General features: G+C 40.1%; 1 protein-coding gene across 2 annotated transcripts in view; it reads right to left on the minus strand.

Moving 5' to 3' along the window:
- Positions 1-9,158: 9,158 nt before the first annotated feature.
- The window catches only part of abcb7 (ATP-binding cassette, sub-family B (MDR/TAP), member 7), a 33,979-nt gene continuing 18,617 nt past the window's right edge, over positions 9,159-24,520 (minus strand). For both annotated transcript variants that reach the window (XM_015042878.1, XM_015042877.1), the window contains exons 9-16: positions 22,034-22,208; positions 20,973-21,130; positions 17,855-18,018; positions 16,704-16,833; positions 15,839-16,010; positions 12,730-12,833; positions 11,600-11,707; positions 9,159-10,395 (exon numbers count right to left, since the gene is read on the minus strand). In XM_015042878.1, coding sequence (XP_014898364.1) covers positions 10,174-10,395; positions 11,600-11,707; positions 12,730-12,833; positions 15,839-16,010; positions 16,704-16,833; positions 17,855-18,018; positions 20,973-21,130; positions 22,034-22,208 — 1,233 coding nt within the window. In that variant the 3' untranslated portion in view covers positions 9,159-10,173. The remainder of the gene's footprint in view (positions 10,396-11,599; positions 11,708-12,729; positions 12,834-15,838; positions 16,011-16,703; positions 16,834-17,854; positions 18,019-20,972; positions 21,131-22,033; positions 22,209-24,520) is intronic.

Here is a 24,520-nt window from a genome sequence, read left to right on the forward strand (position 1 = left end):
AAGTGTTTTTCAAAAAAAATTTTTGTCAAATTTTTTTTTTTTTTGGGGGGGGGGGGATTTTGAAGCAACATAAAAAAAAAATAAAAAAAAAACATCTTCAAGCTGTCTCACTTTGCTTCTTATTTTTAAAGAAAATAAAGCCAGACAACAGTGGGTTTTTTAACAACCTCGCCATACATAATTTAGTAAAAGTTTTTTTTTTTATTATTATCTTCTCTAGATCAGATCTGGAGAAGCGGTACATTCTTAGTCTTGGTGCATCCAAAGAAAGTAACTCCAACAGAGACACCCTCCGCTGTAACAGGGTGAGAGCAGAATGTTAAATGCTGAAATTTCAGCCTTTGACGCTCACCAGGTCTGACGGGTGGTGTGAAATCTCCAATAAGATTATGACACTTTTAACCTGCACGAATCCATCCTTTTATTAACAGCTCTCTGCCTGAGCAAAGAAGCCTAAAAGGGGCCATTTGGTCAAATTTGCCAGCAGTGAATGGAATAGTCTGAGCTTATTTCAAATAGTCCACCTGAAGCCTACATGTTCCCAGAGTGGCTGAGTCTGGAGTCTCATGAATCATAATGATTCATGAGAATCGACCGAAAAGTCTTAAAGGACTTGAATGACTGGGCATAACAAAAGGGAGCACATGTTGCAGGTAACTGGTTTCGCCTTACTGATTCACTCTGAAAATGAATTTTGATTCAGTCTTTAAAAAGCAAGACATTAAAAAAAAGTAGATATACACAATTATTCTTAGGTTACTGTGGCATTTAGCAAACAGACATAATTTTAAATGATCTAAAATAATAGAAGTTTGATGTGATTTAATTTCAGATGGTGAGAAAAAAAATGGTTTGTGAATATTCAGGAATAATTAACACAGTTGCTCTGCTCTTGTGTAGAGGGGTAAAAAAATAACCTTATTTGAATGAATCCTCATCATAAATAAAGATAAGAGATAAAGTTACAAGAGATAAATATGGTAAACGTTGCCGAAATGCCAGTGAAGAAAGATTAAAGAAATTCAATAAAGGCTAATTTATTATTGAAAATGTCTCATTTTCAGCCAGCAGTTCTTGTTTTGTGTAAATGAGATTAAACTCTCCTTTTACGGAAACAAACTTCTTGAATCTAAATCTGTCAGGCCTATGAATACGTTTTTATTATTGCACAGTTATTTACATGTTTATAGACAGTCTGTCGTGGTCAGGGTCCAAAACGTAAGGACGCTGCGTAAAAGGAAGGTGCTGGTAGCATCAAGTTGGGGTTTGTTTTGGTGCCAGCAGTATTGGTTCATATTACCAAGCTGGTCAAATGAAGATGGAGGTAACTCTCCAAATAAAAAACATCAAAACTGTTTTTTGAAGAGGATAACCTCAAGCTATGATTAAAAGTCAGATTGGAGCTAATATTATTTAATACAATAAAAAATATTAATTTAACATAAATATTAATTGAAGTGCTTACATACAGGGCACTTCAATTACTTGCATACATTTTACCTGGTATGCATAATTTGTGACTGCGTTTATGAGAAAATATACAATCAATGCAAGCTTGTGCACTTTCTTTCCCCCCAGAAAACTTTAGTTGTACTTCATGTTGCATGCATTATTACTCCACCTAATCGAAATGCTCATAAAACAAGGAATGTTATTATGAGACTCGTGCACATGACGAGTTCACGTGAAGCTCTTTGAGTCGTTTCTTAATCGCTGGAGTCTGGTGGTGAATGTCTCACCTCGTGAGGTTTCTGCTCGATATTAAACTCAGAACAAACAGGAGGAGTTTTCTCTCAGCCACAGCATAGATAATCGAACAAACTCTGCACACAGTGAATCACTCTGTAAACTTATTTCTGAATGGCTGCAGCCTTATTGAGTGGTAACGCATGCATGTGCTCGGGGACATCTGGAAAAATAAAAAATGAAAACAGTTTGTCGCTGCATCAATAAATAAGAGGCAGAACTCTGAAACGCTGGGAAAATCTGGTGCTAAAACAACCCATCAGTTGTTTACTTGGATGAGGACTGAATTTTAAGTTTTACAATTTCACATTCTGTATGTGGACGTAAGAATTATTCCAGAAATGTAATATGCTGAATCTTCCAGAGAATCTTTCAGTTTCCCATCCACACCAGGCTTAATATTCAGCATCAACAATTGTACAAAACTTCATTATTGCACATACTATGAGTTACATGTGAAGACACTGTTGATGTTACACTACATAGCAGATATTGGTGAAAGACGCTGCCATCCAGAAAACTTTAGTTTCAGTGTGAAGACTCTTCCGAGCACTACATTTCCTTCTGCTACTGTTTCCACTAATTTTGCGTTTCCCGCTTTATTATTACCACAGAGGATTCTCCTGGCCCCTTGTGTTTAGGGCACAATTTAAAGACGTTTTGTTTTTTAACCTGGTCCTCGTTCCATTTTCTCAAGCTGCCGCCATATCAAAAAGCACCTCTGCTCTCAATCGTGTGGTGTAGACGCTGCTCGTACAGAGCCAAGATCAGCTGGAGAATTCCTCCTGTCAAAAGAGAGTTGTTCCTTTCTACTGTCACTGTGTGCTTTTCAGGACAAGGTGATGACTGGTATTCTTTCACAAAATGAACATATGATCCGCTGAATACATCTGCATCACTAGGATTCAACCTGTGTCTCATAACATGGTTCTATCTAACTGGAAGGAGTTGGATTTATATAAATTAATTTGATTCTATTTATTTTCATATGAATTTGGTTGTTTTTCCTGGTATAGATGACTTTTTTTTCCCCTGAATTAGAGATCACTAAGTGCAACTTTCTGACTAGTAAAGATCATTTATTTATGAAAAACATTTAACAAATATATATGAAGGCGTTACTGTCCTTGTGAAGAAAGTGATGATGATCTCATCTAAGCACAAACCCCAGAGATGCTTCAGATACAGTGAATATTGAAACAACTCCTGGAGGAATGTCTGACAGCAGCTGCAGACGTTTTCACAGAGATGATTTTCTCTGATTTACACCCAGGAGAATCGCATTAGAAATTTTCCACAAATCCAGCCTCTAATTCAACGACAATCAGCTAAGGGACCTCCTTGAGACAGGTTTTGATGGACTCATTTTCTGTTGAATTACCTTCCTACGTCTTCCATCACATAATCTGTAGTCATAGGGGGTGTTTAACTGTGTAAATGACACTCGTTTGTTTAGGTTTTCATTTGCTTAAACGTTGTCCAGCTCTAAGGTGATGGGATTGTTCCTGGCAAACATATTGTCAGCGATAAGCACCAAAAATAAGTAAAAATGTCTTTTAGTTAAAGAGCTAAATTGGATTTTCATATTGATTTAACCAGACCAAGTTTCTTTGTCATCCCAGCCACTATGAAGGAGACAATAAACCAGCCAGACAAAAACCACTGAAGATTTCACAGAACATGCAACATCGAGCCCACAGACCACCTCCAGCGGTCAAAGAGTTTTGGCCGAGGATACAACGACAAAGTGACTGAGACGGACACAGTGGAGGTTCAAACTGGCAACCCGCCGGTTACCGGACGACCCCTGACACCCAAGGCCCTGCTGCCGACCCAAACCAGGACAAATCAAGTTCTCCTACACCAGACTTGCTCATCCATTACCTTTTTGAAGGATAACTTTATCCAATATATCTTTGCATGCTGAGCCATTGCAGATCCACACACTATTGTATGATGATGATCACTGCAACAAAATTTACACTTGCAAATGTAGTCGTGTGGCTTCCAAGCACTTTAATTGTACAGCTGAATGGACAAACTTCCTTTAATGCTCACAATAAGTATATTTTCTTAGTGAAATGTTAAAGCTGATGGAGTAAATAAAGTGTCGTGGAAAAGAGTTATCACAGTTTTATATAGCATCATAGTTACATTAAGAAATGGTATAGCCTAGTCTTATGGGAAACGCATAGAAAACAGTGATCTAGTTCATCACTGTTTAAAAAAAAAAAAAAAAAACTGCTGCTATTATTGCTAAATTTGTGTAAACCTCTGACCTGAACTGTAAACTATGTAGCTATTTTTTTTTCTTCTACCAAAGAGACAACTACATGGTTAATTTACTTGCTCTCGAAAAAACAAAACACATTCTGCTTGTGAGGATAAAACAAATTCACGAAATCTGCAGCGGATTTGCAGTTTGCCAACGCTTGACCCGGATCATGCAGACTCTGCTCGGGGGTTGCATCATCTGCAGCAGCAAAGTGAATGCAGAGATGTTAATACCACCCTCTCTGTGTTTATTGACTTTCAACAAAGGGGGGAGGACCGGCTGTATCCGTGCGCGAGTGCACGCCCGTGTGAATATTCATTCTGGATTTGACCAGGAGCACTGATATAGTACACAGGGATTACGCACATAAATTTACACTCCCACACAAAACGGTGGAAATAACTACATCTTCTCCGAGGCTGCGATGCATATTTATCAGGGCGTGGACGCCTTTGGCCACATGCTCGCTGGATTGTGGTGGGATGGGGAGTGAGCCGACTGTCTGGTGCAGAGGGATCGCCCCGCAATCTCAACCTGCCCTCCCTCCGCTATCGTGATGAAGGAAAACGCGAGGACTTCAGCAACAGGCTGAGGAGGGGGGGTCAGCTGGGATTTGTCGTGTGTGGCTGAATCCTTCTCATCACCTGTGCACTCTTAACAGGCGTCTTGGGAGCGGAGATGCAGCTCTTTGGGCATGTTTGGAGGATCTACATATTAAAACCCAGCTCTGAATCACCAGGCTTGATATTATGATGCAGACACACAGAGAAAGAGGGAAAGAAAGAGAGAGAGAGAGAGAGAGAGAGAGAGAGAGAGAAAGAGCAGGTGCAACAAGCTGATATTATCCTATCAGCAAATCTGAAGCATGTTCTTTGAAACTTTCTCCTTCAGCAGAAGGTCGCAGTGCTTGCTGCAGTCCATATTAAGGACATTATTGAAAGGCCTTTGTGTGTGTGTGTGTCTGTCTTTCTTGGCGCTTGCCGACTGCCGAATGGTAAACAGCAGAATGGCTTCCTCATTACCTCCTGGAAGCACGCAGACAAACGGCACCAATCGCAGAGCAGATACAAAACCCGCCGAGCGACAGATTTTGTGACTCAGTTTTTTTTCCAACATAAATAGCGAGAAAGCAGACACCCTCCCTGTGTAGGTCCACCTCAGATTGCTTAGTAACTTCAGTGCTGGCGTGTTTTGTCCTTCACACACAGAAAGAGAAAAAAAGCAACATGGGAAAAGATAAATAAATAAAGCGCCCTGAGTAATAATATCTGAGGCTCTTTCACACCACCGTGGCACATCATAGTGAGCCATGTTCTCCGAATAATTAGTGGATAACCTGTTAGGGGCAGCAGCTGAGCGTTGCTGGGAGTCACTAATGAATAGTCTCATAATCGCTTCCTAGGTTAGATTAGAAGGACGCCATTAACATCAACTCATCTGCCTGGACATCTGACGCATGAAAGGAGGCCCATCCAGCCGCAATCATCCAGTTAGTTTCTTTTTAAACGGGGCCTTTATCAAAGTCTACTTTCATCTATAATGCGTGACTTTCTCGGGAGGTGGCGGAGGCTGCACAATGCGGCGCAGCGGGCCTCGGTCTGTCACATTGGGTAGATGTTTTTGTGTGTGTGTGTGTGTGTGTGTGTGTGTGTTATTTGTCGGCTTCAATTATAATCCGGTCGAAAGGCACCGCAGAAAGTGCGGTGCGGAGTGTCTGGTCCCGGAGGAGGGGCCAAAGAGTGGCAGGGGGCTCCCAGAGGAACATCTGATGTCGCTGTGTCCGTCAGAAAACAAACGCAACCAGAGCGCGTTAGTGTCACTTGATCATTTCGGCTTCCGTGACAGATCTTGTCCAAGGATCATCAGTAGGATAAAGATCAGTGGGTTGTTAGACACAAAGTGGGGGGAGAGGGGATGTTTCCGTAACAACTTCCATTGATGATACAGATTCATTTTATGTTCTACTTCCTTTGATTGGTAATCAAAAGATATCATTTTCACGCGACGCCATTTCGGCAGGGTTTTGTCAAATAAAGCGGTACTTGTCAAGCTTAGTGGGCCATTCTCATTAGGAGAGCAGTGTGTGTTGTTAAGTAGCGTTTGCCGCCATAAATGCCTGCTTCACATTTCACTAGTTCCTTCTTTAAAAAAAAAAAAAAAAACAACAAAATAATTAAAAAATGGCGGAACATCAGTCAGATCGGAGGGAAACATCCACTTTCGAGTCTGGAGTTTGACTAGGTCCCTCTAAAGCCATTATGTTTTGATGGAAACCGTTTTATTGCAGCTCCATCTGTCTGTTGAGGGTCATTGTCCTGCTATGTCGCTCTGTCTTACCTTAACTTTGATGAGATTTTCTGTCTCTGCTGAAGAAAAGCATCCTCACAGCAGGAAGCTCCCTGACCAGCTTGTCGCATGTTCGGCAGAATGTCTCGGTAGATTTGCAGATATATTCTCTCATTTTCAGATAATGGACTGAACAGTGTTTTAGTCGATTCTCAATGCCATATTGTTATACGAGTTAATGCTCCCTCAATAACTGCATCTCTGACCTATCTTACGACTTCATGATGATATTTGATGCAACATGCAGAGGTTAAATACAGGTGGATTACATTTACTAATTAGGCGACTTCAGAAGGCAATTGGCTGGAATAGATTTTGACTTATACATGATGCAACGAAATTTATTACAATAACAAAAATCTCAAGATTCTTATATACAGATGACACCATTGTATATTTATGTGTTAAAAAAAAAAAAAGCATCAGGATGCATAAAAAGTATCATAATATTTAAGTTTAGTGTTGATGCCAGTGTGTGTGGTACTTTTAGGATCTATTTAATACATCCAAATGTTACTGAGGGTCACAGTACTGCATAAGGTATATTATTAGACTCAAAACTTACTTCTAAAGTTCATGTAAAAAAAAAACACAAAAAAAAAAACAAAGTGGCAACTAAAATGTGATTTAATTAATTGTGGTCACTTTACTACCAACGCTTCACATATAGCAATTGCACATAAGTTATTATATTAAACAGCAATACTGAATTAAAAAGTAAACATTTTACAGCAGCTGCAGAGTTTTGACTCTCCAAAGACAAGATCGAATCAACAATTACTAGTTAGAGATTTATGCTTTTTTTTTTTTTTTTAATTCTTCATTTTTCTGAGAAACTTTTATCCAACATTTTGTAATTCAATAAGTCATACGTTTTAATGTTTAATGTTGCTTTTCACAATCCGCCAGTCAGGGACTGCAGGGGCTTTGACTCTACAGCTGATTCTGGCATGTTGTTGAAGGACGAGCTGAAGTGCTCATTTTAATAAATCTGGATTGTTCTTGTTAAAGTAAATAAAGGATTTTGACACAAGGACTGCACTCTTTCTTTTTCTGCTCCTCCTTCAACCAACATGTTGGTATTTTGGTGCAGCTGGCGGACTTTGAAGATGGCTTCCTGAGAATGAAAAATACCTGTCCTCAGGCTAAATCTGAAATTTTAATGTCCGCATCATCAAGCTGGGATGTTTTAGGGCTATGCAATTTATATGATGTAGCTTCTGATCATAATTTCATCGTAGCCTCGTAAACTTACTACTTTATAGGATGTGTTGTGTTTTTATAAATCCTATTTGAAGTGTGAAAAAGTTCTCCTGCTGTTATTAATTTCCTGTCCTCTTCATTGCAATTATAGTTGTTTTTTTTTTCCAAGCCCTGGCAGTTTTCATGGCAACTTTAATATAGCTAATCTGGGAAAGTAAATTTCTCTGTTATACATTACATTTGATTTAAATTAAATATGGTCTCTGGGGTGCATACATCCACACTGGCTATAATGAATCAGTCGCGGTGTTTGGAGAAAGTCGAAAGCAACCAGCAGTCACTGAGAGATGTTTTGTTGTTGTTGTTGTTTTTTTTAAAACATTATTTATGTAATAGTACTGAACACAACAAAACTAGAAATAGCCCAGACCTGCAGGGAAAAATATCACATCAAGAGATAATTAGGAGAGCAGACTTGGCTTTAGTGGTTCTCAGGACAGTCGACTACAAAGACAAAAAGAGAAAAGTGAATTCATCTTTAATGTAATGGGCAAATTCTGCTTAGCTGCTGGATATTTTTTTTAGTTCTCATTAATTAGGATTAATGCAAAAAAAAAAAAGTTGTGAAAACGTATCAGCCAGGTTTCCTCAGTTTGTGTGCTTCAGATCTTCAAACTAATTGTAATAGCCACAGCAATGGCAGATTACTCCCTGACCTGCATCATCAAAAGAGGCTAAAACATCCCCAAAACACCACATCATAAAAGTTACAAAGTCACTTCTAATGCTTAAAGAGTCAGGTGATTCGGTTGGATCTATTGTCCACAAATGGAGAAACAGTGGACGGCCTTTGAGGAGCCGACAGGCGAAAAGACCTGCTGACCAAAAACAAAATGAAGGCTCGTCCAAAGTTTTCCAAAAACTGTTTTCAAAGAATTGTAGCATGGAATATCCAGATTATTTCTTACATTTACAACTCAATGCATAAGCCTGGAACTATTTAAGAATTTTAATACGATATTGTGACTTCTAAGGACCCTGCAGAAACACTTTTAAACATGTTAAATACTGTATTAATATTGCATTACAAGCTGGGAATCGGCTTGTAAAACTGCTTTAGATCACATTGATGTAACATTCAAGCTTTGAATGTCTTAGTCAAAAAAAAAAAAATCAAAAACATGCAGTCATATTTTGAAGAAATATGAATTATTGTACCTGGGGGAAAAAAAGTCCATGGATCATTTCCTGCATGTCTTCTTCCTGTCCAGCTACTAACAAATCGAGGCCAGTAACTGTAAAACAAACTATCACAATATTGCAAAATTTTGTCACAGTTACTGTTTTTAAACTTTATTTAATGCGCTTTTTGCTCCCTTTTCTCATCCACCTTTGCAAAGGACAAAAGATATAAATTAATCAGTATTGTACATTAAAATTTACTTTGTAAATATTCATTGTTATTTGCTTCCCCTGATTTTAAACAAACTAAAGGAATAAAATAAATGAATAAAATCAAGTGATTTTTTTTTTTTTAGAAAGAAGCAATTTTTCCATTTATCTTTGCTTTGATTAAAGAGAAAAGTCATTTTTGTCAAAACACCAAAATTTATTACATTTTCTGCAAGTAACACATCAACATGGTGCAGGTTTCTTTAGAAAAGTATTTGACAGCATATTGTACAACACAACTGAATATTCTTCATTTAGATACAAAAACGGGTAGATCTGAAGGAAACTGTGGACGCCGCAACCAAAACATTCACCGGAAAGATGAGGACATGATAAACACGATACCTTGCAGAGGAAGACTCCGTATTTGGTCACACAAGTCGTCTTTGACTTTTAAAACCTCTTCAATACCCTTTTGTTATGAGATGTTTAGATATGAAAGAGAAACATTTAGAGCTCTTTCCTCATATTATAGGTGTAAGATTTAATAATGAAAAACATCTGAATGAATCTGGGCAGATAAACAATGCCATAAGCAGATTTTTTAATATTCTGAATAGATATTGCAAATAAAGTTATGTGCCTTAAGCAGGATTGGTGAATATTAGAGGAGTGTCTCCTCTATGTAATAGTGTTCAATCTGTCTCGTAGTTCAGGATTTTAACTGCAGCGTGAACTGGGATATGTACACACTTTGAATAAAAACATGAAAATGCAAACTCTAGGGTCAGTTCCTTTTTATGAATAATTTAAAAAACTAAATCCATAAAAATTCTGTCGACGTCAAGGCATATGCAAGTGATTACATGTTTCCAGTGCAAACGAAAGATGTCACTAAACCAGATGTCCAAAATGAGGAGAAGGAGACGGCCATGTTGGAGAACAGATGTCTCCAACACACGTATTTGATACACGGAGTCTCTTACGCTTTTGCTTCAGCTCAGAAAACTGGCATGAAAGCTTGAAATCTGGCCACAAGCCAGAGCTAAACACACTTGCTCCCTGTTGTGCTCCACCTCCCATTTTGGCGTGCGGCGACGGCCTTTAGTTGAAAGAGGAGGAGAGACGGAGAAGCGGCCCGGTCTCCGGCTCGAGGATTCCAGCGCAGGCCGTCTGTGAGGATGGAGGGAACATGGCGGTGGAGGCTCCTCTCAGCAGGAGCAGTTCCCGCAGCCCTTCACGCTGTTCAGGATCTCCTCCTGCAGCTTCTTTCTCTCCTCCTCCTTCTGGGACAGCCGCTCGGCCGGCGGCTCGGCTGAGTTCTTGCCGGCGCTTTTCAGGATTTTGCTGTTCTGAGCGTTCCACAGTTCTGCGTATAAGCTGCCTGGGGTGGCGAGGAGGGCGCGGTGGCTGCCTTGCTCTGCCACTTTGCCCTGGAAACACAAGAGAGGAGCGAACGCTCGGATTAAAATGAAGGGGCCACGAGCGCAGAGACAGAGTCGGCGCTGCGTCGTGACCGCGCTTGCTAAGAGTCCGCGACGCCTCCCCAACAACTGTTGCGTTCTGGCAAAAAAAAAAAAAACACAAACTCGTGGACGAAAACGACAAACGCTTCCCCTCCCACGCAGCCAACACACAAACGAGGGCATCCCCTTCCCCCACCTCGGCTGAGCGTGCAGAGGTGTTGGCAGTGTCTTTAGCACACCCAGGACGAGCATGTGACTGTACCCTGCTCGTTATTTTAATGAGCACCCCAGGCAGTCCTCTGCTGGTGACACTAGCAAACACTGTGGCGACATCACACGCAGACGTGCCTCCTCGTCACAACCCTCTGATCCCCGCCATCTGACTCTGGGAACACGGAACGAGACAAGCAGTTCAAAGAAGTCTCCTCTCATTTTATCCTCCCGCTCAAGCACTGGTGGAAAATGTCAGCTCACCTGCATCGCTTCTAATATTAACTCTTACTTTCTAGATAATAACCGACTTCACTCCTGGTCTCTTTGTGTTCACAGCCGTGCGCGGCGCCGCTTATTTCCGCTCGCCTGGACGCAGAAAAAGAGATTCGCTCCTGCCACAGTTTAGAACAATCGCGGTTGTCAGAGGAGCCATCTGAGGAGCCATGTATAGCCCTGAACAAGGCCTCATCAGTGTCTGGGAAGATGGCCCATACATTATTAGACACGGAGACAAACAACACGAGCCATCTGACCAAAACAGCCAGTCGAGTCAGACTGCTTTAATGAGCCCTTATGGAGAAAATAATACATTCTCTTCTGCAGACAGTCGTCCTGTTGTTGTTGAAGTTAATGAGAAAAGTTAAACGAAGCAGGTTTTTATCATGTACGATGAGGAAAAGGTAACGGTGGGAAATAAATGAGTGCCAAAACCGGCGCGGCGGGCTATATGCTCATTGCTGGCAGATACGGAGCGCCGAAGGTTACGCAGAGTGCAGGTCATCGTCCTTCTCTTCAATGCAAACGTAGCTAATTGGACTGGCAATTAACACCGAGGATGTTTGGGCTCAGAAAGTCAGCCGCGATATGATTCGCTTTCCCATCACGCCTATGTTCTGAATGAAAATGTTAACGAGCGGAGGTATGCAGCCACGCTAAAGACGCACAGGCGAGCTCTCACCTGACTGAGGACCAGAATCTCATCCGCATCTATGATCGTGGACAGCCGGTGTGCGATGAACAGCGACGTCCGTTCCTTTACTATCTCCTTCGTTGAACTCAGGATGTTCTGGAAGCACAAAGAAAATAATCGAAACCTGCAGCAATTTGTTTTCTTGCAACTTTCGTGTGATAAATCGACATAATAGAGTACATAATTGTGGAGTGGAGGGAAAAGGATCCACGACTTACAAATTGTACCCAAAGAAAAATATGAGAAAGGTGCCATGTTTTAATTTTCAGCTTCTTAAAGCATTTATCATTTCCCTCCACACCGAAGAAATTCAATGTTTTTAAAAGAATGCGTCATTTTCTTTCCGCTTCACAACCATACACTCTTTGGCGCCGGTCTGTCCAATAAAATCCCATCAAAACATTATTGAAGGTTGCTGTTTTAATGCGAGAAAATGTGAAAAAGCTCACAGGAAGTGGATACGTCTGTAGGGCTCTGCTTAACATCCTAAGCCTTACAATAGCATCCCGTAATCCAGAGGAAAACAGTTTGCAATAACTGTGGTGTGAAAAAGAGCATGAATGACAGAATATATATGAAACATATTCCCACACCTTGATTCGACAGAGACACTCAAAGTCAATACAATGTTGCTCAGCAACATCCACCTTCATTTGCTTTTCTTTCCACTGTGTGCATATGATAATCTAAAAACATCTTTGTTATGAGAGGCAACAGTAAAAAAAAAAAAAAAACTCAATTAACAGCCACGTTTGCTGCCCAACTCGGGGTTTTTTCTGCACAAGTTCAGAAAGATCGTGCTGAACTTTCTCATTAGATGTAACATTTACAAAGACCGTGTGGTTTAAGCTGAGCTGGAGATTAAGTGAGAGAAACAGAGGCAGGTGGCGGGGGGAGGAGTGCATTGGGGTGCAGCGTGTGTGTGTGTGTGTGTGTGTGTGTGTGGGAGGGTGTGGTGTGTGTGTGTCACAGCAGGTATGTGACGCAGGAGGGAGCTGAATTATTGTGTACCTACAGCAGGTGACTGAGTGGGTGTTTGTTCTGCTAAATGTGTATGCAGACGGTGCGAAGTGTTATTATGCACGCATGCCGGTGTCTGTCTCGGCGGCAGGACCGACCTCTTCTGTGATGGAGTCCAGGGACGAAGTCGCTTCGTCGTACAGGAGGATGGGCGGGTTCTTGAGGATGGCGCGGGCGATGGCGACGCGCTGCTTCTCCCCGCCTGAAACAGACAAAGAGACGTTATTAATAAGAGGTGGAGAGAGCCGCGGTGTTTGACATACGCAAAGAGACGGGCAACAAGTTGCCGTTTGGCTCGTCTCTTCATTATTGCCGCAAACTGAGGGGCCATTGCTCACACAATAGCAATGCTGCAGGCTTTGAGTCTGTGAAAAAAAAAAAAAAAAAAACTGACTTTCATTTAATTGTGAGGAAAAAAGTCAGCAGGGCTCAAAGATTTCTCCCACTGTGTCTGACTCGGCCTTTATTACATGCGAGCGGCGTGTGGCCTCTTGAAAGAAAGCGGCTTTCAGCGAGTGTAAACATGGCTGGCGGTGGAGAGCGGCGAGCACGGCGACGCACGCTGGCCCCTTCCCGATCCACACCCCTCCTCTCATCGCTCGCTGGCAGCTGTCACATACAGCAGCAGTGAAATTAATGAGAACTTAGTCATGTCTTTATTTTGTCCGTTCTCTCGCTTACTCCACATGCCGCTGGTAATTGCGCGTCGAAGACAGAAACGGTTCACAGCCCTGTTTACGTGGGCTAAAGTGAGTGACGCTAAGAACCCGATTGCACAAAGTCTCGTGTTGATCGAATTAGGACAACTTACAGGCAGCCTGCACTTAAACACACTTATGGTCTTCAAGTGAAGAAATGAATGACAGCGCAGCGATGGTGGAAGTGATTAAACTGAAACTCTGACGCAGTTTGTAGCCGTTTCTCTACACAGACAAAAGTTATTTTGACAACTTAGCCGTTTGTGCATCCGAGGTAAAAAAAACGTTTCTGAGCAAAAGCTTAAAAACGACATCGCTGCCATTTCAAAATGTTTCATCAGAAAATACAAATTATTTTTAGAAGCAAGATGTTTTTTTTTTTTTTTTTTTTAATTACTTTAACTCAAAACAAGCCAGGTGTAGCTCACTAAAAATGTTCCAAGATCTGGTGCCAGTTATCAGTGACTCATGCCAACAAAATTAACACTACTCATTGGAAGAAAAAAAAAAAAAAAAAACTAAATGTTCGCTGAAAAGTTATTTAATTAAATCCAAATGTCTCGCGTATGCCTGCGTAACTTTTGTAAGTAACTTTGACAAGAATTTGCTTGGCATGTTGATACCCGCCCACTTTTGAGGCGGCACTCTGCTCAATGCAAACACAGCCAGGACCGGAAAACAACAGGGCCAGGCTCTGCAGGGCAAAAAGGCCTTAATGCTGCAACATAAAAATCATGCAACCCACCCACAAAACTGAAGCTTTTCAGCCAGTCGCACCCCTCCATGTCAACGGAAAGAAAAGGAAACAATATCTGCTGGGAAACATGGAGGAGGCTCAGCGTTATATTGAGAAGCACATGGCTTGGTATTTATAAGATTCTATTTATTTATTTGAATTCAAGTCTATTAAACTTTTAATTAAATTATTTTGCTATAAAAATAGTGAGGTGATTTATGTGCTCAAACACTTTAACAGCCTTTCTTTGTCCAGAACTGCAGGTGAAGGTCTGACAAAATTGCAATTTTGGAAAACATTTTAGCTCCAAGAACTGATTTTTTTTTTTTTTTTTTTTTATGCTTACAGCTACACGCAGTCATGAGAGGAATACTGCAAAACTCTTTCAAATTTCCACATCCTCATGACAAATATGCAAAGAGAACCAATTTCTGTTAGTTTGTCATTCGCTCGGTGGAAAAACAGAAGACATCTGTGAACGTGCGTGAAGGTGTGAACCTTGGCTTTTAGAGATGGAGGAACGGCTCGAGTGTGTCAGCTTATTGTCTTCCTGGATGACCTTGTTTCCCTGGAGATTCAGCCCACAGACAGATGTCCTAACATTGTTCGTCACTATTTGTGATATAATGAGTAGCTGATTTGTTTTGCTTTTAGCAGGAGGGAAGGTCCTTAGGGAGCACAGCATGGCAGGTTCATGGAATGAGCAGATTTGGGTGATTTTAAGTTTAATTAACAATGGTCATGTATTTATACGAGAACAGCTTGCAGAATTGCGTCATAGCGTTTGCATATTAATTTGTCAATCCAGCAAATCTGGATTTCTGCCAACAAAGTATTTTTCACTCTTTGCACTGATGTTCAAAGTAAAAAAAACTTTGATGTCTGCCACATTTTCCTTTCTGACCTGTTTTGTGCTCCAATACACTGATGATGAATGCAAAGTACCCACAATGCAGCTGAAACATTTGTCATTAAATTTTACAATGCTCAAGACAGAACCCTACGTTTCTAAAGCAGGAGAACATTTTCTGCAAGGTTTGTTAATGAAACATTAACTAACTCTACTGAAATTTGTTATGAGCGAAATTATCAACAAGGCATATGAAAACAGAGTTAACATGCTAATGTTAGCGTAGCGAACATAGAAATGTGAACACGAGCAGGACATGAGGCCAGGTTTAAAAAAGAAAAAAAAGGAAAAACTAAACTAAAAGCTTTGCCATATTTTGGTGACGCTTCAGCGGCTTTACGCACCCAAAAGCACAACCAAAAAATATATAGAAAATCCAGAGGAACTGAAATGTCAGGGGTTTCACTAGGGACACACAAGGAGCCTGAGCTACAGTAATAAATATATTTTGTTATTCTTCTTTAAAGATTAAATAGGTGATTAAAATGTTTCAAATCAGAAAAACAAATCTCTTCCATTTTTAAGGAAATATTAAAAAAAAAAGCTCAGCGTTTGTGATATTTGATATTGATATCTAATATATCTAATAATGTTAAAAGTCAAAACTTGACTTTAATCAATAGCTGTCTGGTATTTCATTATTGTAAATCTCATCAAACATACAACAGCCTGGGTTTTGTTTCCACGCCTTTCCTGAGCTTTATCAATAGAACATAAGCTATTAGTAGCTAATTAACAGGATGACAGCTGAGCTTTTAAATTCTTTACTTAAGAATGCAATCAGGGGAGCGAGACAAAACACACAGCTCCGGTTCGTATCTGGGAGACGGCGTCCAATGAGTAGACATAAATGTGCAGCAGACCTGACAGCTTGAGGCCCCGCTCTCCAACCTGGGTGTCATAGCCATGGGGCATCCTGAGGATAGCATCATGGAGGCCTGCTAAACGTGCCACTTGGTACACCTCCTCTGCTGTGGCGTTTATGTTGCCGTACTGCAGGTTGTAGAAGATGGTGTTGTGGAACAGAACGGCATCCTGGTGATAATAAAGTCGGGGAACAAAATGAGGCTTCCGAGGATATTTTCATGGCAGCAGCGAGAGAAACAGAGGATGGCAGATACAAACAACAGGATTGGAGGGCAGAGGAAGAGGAGCAGAGCAAATGACAAAAATATGTTCACGCGCCATCTGTTCAGCTCATCCTCGGTGCTCGCAAAGCAAAAATGATCATTGCTAACAATTACTCTAACATTACTCGATGCTAATCATCGCTGTGTATAATTCCCCAAAGTCGTTTTTATATTGCATCGACCATTTATAGACTATGATAGTAACAGGGATCCTATAGATTTCCCCATTGAAAATGTTAAGGCGTTTCAAAACCTTCTGTATGAAATATACTGCATCTCATTTTAATTTAAGGATAAGTTTGGTTTTATCATCTGCATTTGGTAAAGGACAAGAGGGTAACAAAAAAGAAATAACACGAAGTATTAAAATTTGGAAATTTAGATTTCATATTTTAAACAATAAAAAAAAATCTAATCTATTTTCTTTTATTCATGCTTATAATGCAAATTATAAAAGCAAACTCCATTTCCAAACATTATAGGAATAAACTATAAATCAATGTCATTTAGAAAGAACTCTAGATGTACATAATTTGGTAGGACAGTGATGCTATAGACACATCGTTTTGGTGCTTTATTGCGCTGGTGTTTGTCAGACCTGCGGTACGACTCCCAAAGCCTTCCTCAAGCTGTCCAGGCTGACTTCTCGGATATTCTGTCCCGCGATGTAGATGTTACCCTGGTGGGGCTCATAGAAACGGAACAGCAGCCGCACAATGGTGCTCTTCCTGCAGACAGACGAGAAAGATCTATGTTATTGCCTCGTCTGTAAAAATCAGACAGCCACACCCCCTCGGGGTCTACCGACTATGCTTTCAGTCGTTGGAGGAGTGGCGACACTAGAGATGCACCAATCAACCAACCTGAGGTAATCAGCAGGTCAAATACATTATTTTCTTCTTACTATTCAGTGTCCCAAAACTAAGAACTCCTCCCTGTTTGTTCTATAAACGCAACAATTAAAGTATGAACTTTAGTGCAACATTAAAAAAAAAAAAAAAAATATATATATATATATATATATATATATATATATATATATATATATAGAAATCAGGTAAATTGGTGGACATACAGCAGCAAATACAGAGTATTTGAGCCACTGGAGACCAAAAACAACACAGAGGCCAACTTTGCATGTGCTAAAAACATCATTGATGATGAGTTTAATATTCTGGACGAAATGCAGTAAATGAAGGAACTATGAATTCTACTTTATAGCAGAAAATCTTGTCGTAACATTTCCGGCATTTAGGTTGTAGAGCAGGACAATGGACTAAAGTGCACCCTCATGTCCACATCCAGCATTTTAACAACTTTTGGAAGGTGTGATACTTTTTGAGATGTCTGACAGTTGTCCAAATAACATGAAAGCAGTTCATTCTTGATTTAACAGGGAAGTAATTGTAATTTAATGTTGAACAAGGTGGTTTTGGATGCCCATTTTCCATTTTTAGATATTTTTAAACATCTAAACATTTTTACAGTAGTAAAAATCAATATAATTATGCAAATACTTTTTTTCTTCTTTTTTTTTTGATTCAAAACTACAGCTTCAACCAACAAACCTGCAACACATTGATCTCTTTCACATCTTACAGTCCTTAGAAAAACAAAGAAAGTCAAAATAGGTTGACGGGTCGACTTCAATCAGAACCAGAAACTGGTGTCACCCAGGATGTGGCTGTTTGGTGCATCTCGACATGACAACGCTAAAGGTTTCAATTTACTTTTCAAGCCAGAACCTACCCTGACCCGCTGCCACCAACTATAGCCACCTTCTTCCCGGCGGGCACCTCAAAGGACACCCCGTTTAAAACCTTCTGGCCCTCGAGGTATTCAAAACAGACGTCCTCGAAGCGGATTGTGGCGTCCTGCGGTGTGACGATTAGTGGCGGGGCGAGATCCTTCTCCTACAGCAAACCATCCGAGGGTTGGCAGACAAAAGAAGAATGGGAGAAGGAGAGAAGCATGAGTCAAGGCCTGGAGTGATGCAACGGCATCTTTTAAAGAGGCAGAATGCAGAGACATTCATCGCATTTGTAAGCCGTTATTACAAAAAGCCCTCTGAATCTTCACTCTGCCCTTCATTTTGAATGCTCAAGGATCAATAATAAACTTTAGCTTCATACTGAGCTCAGAGATGTGGCCAAGGTCAGCACTGAATAAAACTTGGTCCTTTGCCTGAGAGTGAAAGCATTTTCTGTAAAACCTACAAGAAACATTATCACCCACAATCTGCCTCTCTCAATTCATGTAAATAACCCGGAGAGCTTCAGAACGCGCATTATTCCAACACTCGCCAACATGGGGGGAAAAAAAGCTACAATTATTATTATTCTGTTTTTGGATTGTGTGCTGCAGTTTCAAGTGAGGGTGGGGGGTAGTTTTAAATAATTTTACATCTGCATAATGGGACAATGTGTTCCACATTAAAAAAAAAAAAAAAAAAGCATTCATACGAAAATGGCCTGCAGGGCAGCATCATTCCACAAGGAATCACAATGGAGAGGAATATTACTGATGAGTGGAAAAATAACTGGACAGATTCATGTCTAGCACTGTAATTACAGGCTGGAGATGGGAATGGCCTTCTTATTGTCGGGCGGCAGACACACATTTGCACTTAAGTGCGCTCTTATGACGCAGGACGGGCTGTCATGTGTTTAAAAAGAAAAAAAAGGGAGAAATGCAGCAACATTTCCAACACAATAAAAACTGATAGCTGGAGAGAAAAAAAATACAATGCTATAGACACTTACACTTATTGGCACCTCTGATGAGGATGTAGAGAAACATTGAAATGAATTCAGCTGCTATTGCAATAAAATTATGCCACGTTCAATAAATAAAATTAAAAACTTAAATCTGAGTGCAATTATTCAACACATGCCGAGTAGGGTTGTTTTTGTTCCAAATCACTGGTGGAGCAATTATTGGCACCACTGCTAACAATCAGCAGACAGACAGCAAAGTCTTTTCTCCCATGTAGTTTCACAAGGTTGAAGCATACAGAGAGGGTGACCTTTGACCATTTCTTTTTGCACAATACCCTTGGATCGTCCAGAGTCCAGGAAGACGGTCTACTTTGTTTCTATGGGATCATTGTTGTGTTTATTTCTTCAAATGTTTGGAATTATTCTCCTAAATGAGGAAGTATTTTAATACTTAGGCAAAGGATTTCAATCCTTTTAAGTATTTCCAGGAGTTCATGACATCATGTAACCCAACAAGGTACCCCCGACCTCCAGAACAGAACCAAGCATCACCATAATTAGAAGTGGATATAGGAAGTTTTACCCTCATATGATTTCTTTTGTTTGCTCCCTTCTCAGTGGCTATAGCTGACCAAAATATAAGCCTTTCTGCTCATCTATACAAGAGGGGTCAAACCAATAACCTTATAACTGTTTAATTTATTAATGCTACAACTCTAACAAGCACCAGATGGTGGTTGGATCTAGAAACAATTATTAATCAACAGGTCCAGCCTCAGACCAGCAACACATTAATTTGATTATGTTATTGAGGAGGAGCACTGGACAGATCTCATTGTTTCACCTCTAGCGCTGAAAAGTATGAAAGTGATGATGATGAGCCTGAAAAACTCCAAATGAAAAATGAGGGAGTGCCAAACAAAGGCAAAAACAAAACCTAAAAAAAGATGCCACCTACTGTTTTTTGCTGCATTTGAGGGATATTTCATGCTCCCAGTCTTACAAGAAACACACTTAAACTTTCAAATTAAAAAAAAAGACTAAATACAAAACTTGAACAAGTTCAGAGCTCTGTAATTTATATATCTAAGACAGACTAAAATTCTTAAAATAAATTATACGCTAAGGAAAAAAAATAAATAAATCAGTTAACGCTATTATGTATTTTGCAAGCACATAGTACCATTTTATGGCAAAAATCAAGTAACTATGTTATTTTCAGCTATTGCAATTATGCTGTAAATATGAAACAAGATATATCAAAGATAATTTGATTTGTAATTGAAATTTTTGCTGCTATTTCTTTAAGCTCCTACTCTACAGCATGTCATCACAACAATGCTCCTCATTTTGGTGTTAACCATTCTTAGGAGAATGGTTAATACTGCGAAGTAGTTTGTACAATGAGCTTGGCAGACGCGCAGTTCCACCACGTTTGCTAATTGTTGCTGCCACTAGTCTTAAGGGGAAGGCTGGGGGTCAGGTATAGGGAGACTTTAGGCACCCTGAAAAGGCTAAAAGAGAAGATCCTACATATTCTCAAACATGCATGAAAGATTCAAGGCAACAATCGAGGTATGTTTTTGATATAACATTACGTAAATCTAAAGAAAACCCTCAATTTTACATAACATCCCAGCATGCAACACTATTTTTCTAAGATATAAATGAGCTTTGCAGTTATGGTTAATTTCAACATATAGTCCAGTTTAATAAAGACTCAGTCACATTCCTGCTGAACTCCTTTCCTGATCCCACCAGTCAGGCACTACAGGTGGTAAAGATGAAGCAGCCTTCGAGTCGCACCAAGCACGTAATTAGCATGTTTGACTACAACCCATCTTTTTTTTTTTTTTATACACTCATCTTGTAGATGGATAATCCAAGTCAAGCTATTATGAAAACTCTTTCAGTCCAGGATAAAATCGTAGGTACTGCTCTCTGTGTTACTGTGGTAAAGAAAAATAGGGTCTTGCAAAGAGGCTTTTGTATTTTTCTTTGCTTTTAAATTTCAGTCCAACCTCTAAGCTCGCTTGCTGCTGTGCACAAATTCATCTTTTCTGTTCTCCTTTATTAGAGGATAAAAATGTACGAACACAAAGAAATCTCTGTTTTAGAGGCAGAAAGTTTGTGTCAGGCTGACACGTTACCTTGATCTTTGTGTCGACGCTGAGCAGGGTGAACAGAGTGTTCATATCGATGAGTGCCTGCCTGGTCTCTCTGTACACTGTGCCCAGGAAGTTGAGGGGAAGAGAGAGCTGGAAGAGCAGGCCGTTCACCATCACCAGGTCTCCTACGGTCATCGTACCTACACAGCGGCAACAGGGCAGCTCACAGTCTTCAGTGCTTCGTAAGGCTGTTCATACTCCTTCAGCTTTTTGTCATTTTATAGCTACAAACTTTAATGTATTTTATGTGATAGACTAACACAAGGCTGTGTATACTTGTGATGTAAAAACAAAAGCATTTACTTGTAATCAACCCACTTTAGTCTGATAGCCTTAAAGAAAGTCAAGTGCAACCAATCGCCTTCAGAAGTCACCGGTTTAGTAAATATGCGCCACATGTGTCTAGTTTAATCACAGTGTAAATCCAGCTGTTCTCTGAAGGCCTCACAGATTTGCCAGAGAACACTAGTGAGCAAACGGCGTCTTAAGAAGGACAAAGCAGACAAAATCAGGGATAAAATTAAACAGAAGTTTGTGGTAGAAACATGATAAAATGTGAGAAAATGATAGATCTGCATTGCTTTTGAATAGCTCTATCATTGCATACATCTCTCAAAGCAAGACAAAAACAAATAAAAATTGTCATCACTTCGTCTTTCAAGTTGTAGTGAAAGCCGACTGAGCAGCTCCACGCCCTGTGATTTCATTTTCTGCATCAAGGCCATTTTATTTTCTATTCATGCCACTTTTTCATGCATGCTGTGCTTTGTTCTCATTTAGTTTCTATAATTGAGTTCATTGTTGGTTTTATTTGACAGTTTCATCTGTCTGATTTTGTTTTAAGTTTTCTCTTCGAGCATTCATATCGAAAGATTTTATTTTAATGAAACTCTGCGGCAAACAGAGTTCAGATTCGTTTTCTGCTTTTCTGTTTACAATTCCGGTAAATTCAAGGATGGCCTTAAATTAAGATAGTTCGGCGTCAATGTCCCAAATTAAACCCACATATGCACATAATCATCATGAGCTTTTAAATTACTCACCTGCTGTAATGCCTTTGCTTGCCAACAACATGATTGCAGTGAGGCCAACGCTGAAGATTGCACTCTGGCCAAAGTTGAGCATGGCGAGCGTCGACGTGGTTTTTAAAGAGGATGACTCATAGATCTTCAGGAATTCATCATACCTTTCCGCTTCATACTTCTCGTTATTAAAGTACTGCAGGGGAGACGACAAACACGAGGAGTGAGGAGAGATGGGAGCAGAGGCCAGGGAGACGAACAAATTCGCAAAAGGAACGAAGGGAAGTGCAAGTTTACAGGAAAAAGAGGGAAAGACACAAATATGTTTGAGGTGAAAGGTTAAGGAAGCATGGAGAGCAGAGTCAGGCAGATACACACTTTAGCTGTAGTCTGCCTCAAGGCTGCATTTGTTCTCAGTGACCGCTCCGAGCGGAGACTGTGTCTCAGTTGGGTTCTAAAGCACTTTTTAATGTCTGTGTCTTCATCTGCTCCCAACAGATTTTAATGGACATGAAGGCGATGGAACAGAATCCAAAGCCTGCTTTGCCGAACTGGCAGCAGATCTGAAACTGTGACAGAGCAGAACGACTGTGGCTCAAAACAACAGTTACACACATTAGACAGTGAAGCCTAATCATCACTTCTGAACAAGAATTACAGCTGAGTGTTCATCACTGGGACAATTTTTCTTTGTATTTTCAGCTTCCACAGATGCCTACATTAACAACAGAGCACATAAAGCCGTCGAAAGTGTTACCCTACATAATTATGATTAATATCAATAAGAGAGAACGACTCGTGCATCAGCCACAAACACACTTTTACATTTCACACACAAAATAAATAAAAAAAACAGTCCACAACTCTGCTGCCAATTACTAAATATTGTTGCAGAACTGCTGTTTGTTTAGTTTGCTCCATTGTTTTCCAGCTCCGGTTAAGTGGGCGATTTGCTCCTCTAGCTAACGGCAGTGAAGCTGCACCGCTACAGAGTTCCAGCGGATTTGCATATAAGAAAATGCAGCGAAATCGGAGAGGGAAATCAGAAAGTAGCACATGGAAGACAGGCGCTGCGTTCAGGTTCTCGTACAGCCCTTTGTGGAAGTGGAATGAATTTATGAGTGGGTGGAGATCTAATTACATATGCACACTCACAGCTCAGAGTGATGCTAAATCTGGCCGCATTGACACAGATGACACAAAATAACACAGAACAAGATGTTAAGGAAAACAGGACAAAATTACACAGCAAGGAAAATAACACTAACAAAATATATTTGGAACGGCCACTGCAGTGCTCAAAACTGTCTGGTAAATCACTGTGTGCCGCTTTGAATTTCACTGGAAAAATAAGAGGAACAATTTGCTCTTAGACATTTAAACCTGAGTTTACTGAATATTATTAGCTTAGTACTCAGTATTTATCTTCATTCTGTAAGTCCTCTAGATGAGCTTTCTTGAAAGCTCTTCATGCCAACAAGGAACTGAGAAATCAATTGGTGATCAGAACCTGCAGATTTTCAGCTGGATCGGGCCTGACCAGCGACCGGCCGGTCAGAAACAAAACCAGGAGTTCACGGTGACAAAAACACTCTTTTATGGGAAGAAGAGTTAAGGATAGACATAAGATGCTATTTAAAAAGGAGACTATTTTTTAACCAGGCTGTGAGGAGGTGAGAGAGAGCAAGACTTCAGATTCTTGTGAGTTTATACATCCATCACTGATTTAAGTGTCTGCTCAATAAATCAATTTAGGTGTTTTTAGGTTTAGGTCACTTTTAGTTGTTAGCAGCTGTACAGTAAGAAGTCAGACCTTTTACATGGGGTAGAAGGTCTGAGGCTGGGAATCGAACCCAGGACAGCTGCGTTAAGGACTACAACTTCATGTTGCGTCTGCTCTACCACTGAGTCACCAAGCTGCCCATCGTGCTTTTGTTTTTAAAAATAATACTAAAACAGTTTTACAGCATCTGTTTTCTCATACAGCTGCATCGCATTATCTCTGTCCCTGATTTATGACCTCTCAGGGCAGGAACAAAATATTTTCCTACACTGAAGTTCTAAAAGAGAAATTAGAGTTGGATAACATCAGTACTGACAGATCAAAGCCTCACAAAAACCACACTGTCCACAAAGCAAGTCCAACTATAAGAAACCATTTTTAGACAAGACCATTAAAAGCTAACGCTGATGTAGAATGAAGATGACTATCTGACACAGACAATAAGAGCAAAAGCTGTAAAGCAACGTTAACACATCACCAGTCAGCTGAGCACCACGCTGACTTTTCTGGATGAAAACAGTCTGAAATAGCAGGCGCCTGTGCCAAAACAGTAACCTACAACATTTTTTGTGTCACTGACTAGAGCAGGGAAAACATTTTATAGAGTCCAGAAAAGCTCAGTAGATTTGTTGTGGCTGGATTGACAAGAGATAAAAAAAAAAAAAAAAAAAAAAAAAAAAAAATTTTTAAACGGGAAAAAAAAAGAACTTTAAAGAAAAAAAAAA

This window comes from Poecilia latipinna, unplaced genomic scaffold (assembly GCF_001443285.1).
Source record: "Poecilia latipinna isolate Pla-1442-1.1 unplaced genomic scaffold, P_latipinna-1.0 Scaffold606, whole genome shotgun sequence".
NCBI classification, from domain to species: domain Eukaryota; kingdom Metazoa; phylum Chordata; class Actinopteri; order Cyprinodontiformes; family Poeciliidae; genus Poecilia; species Poecilia latipinna.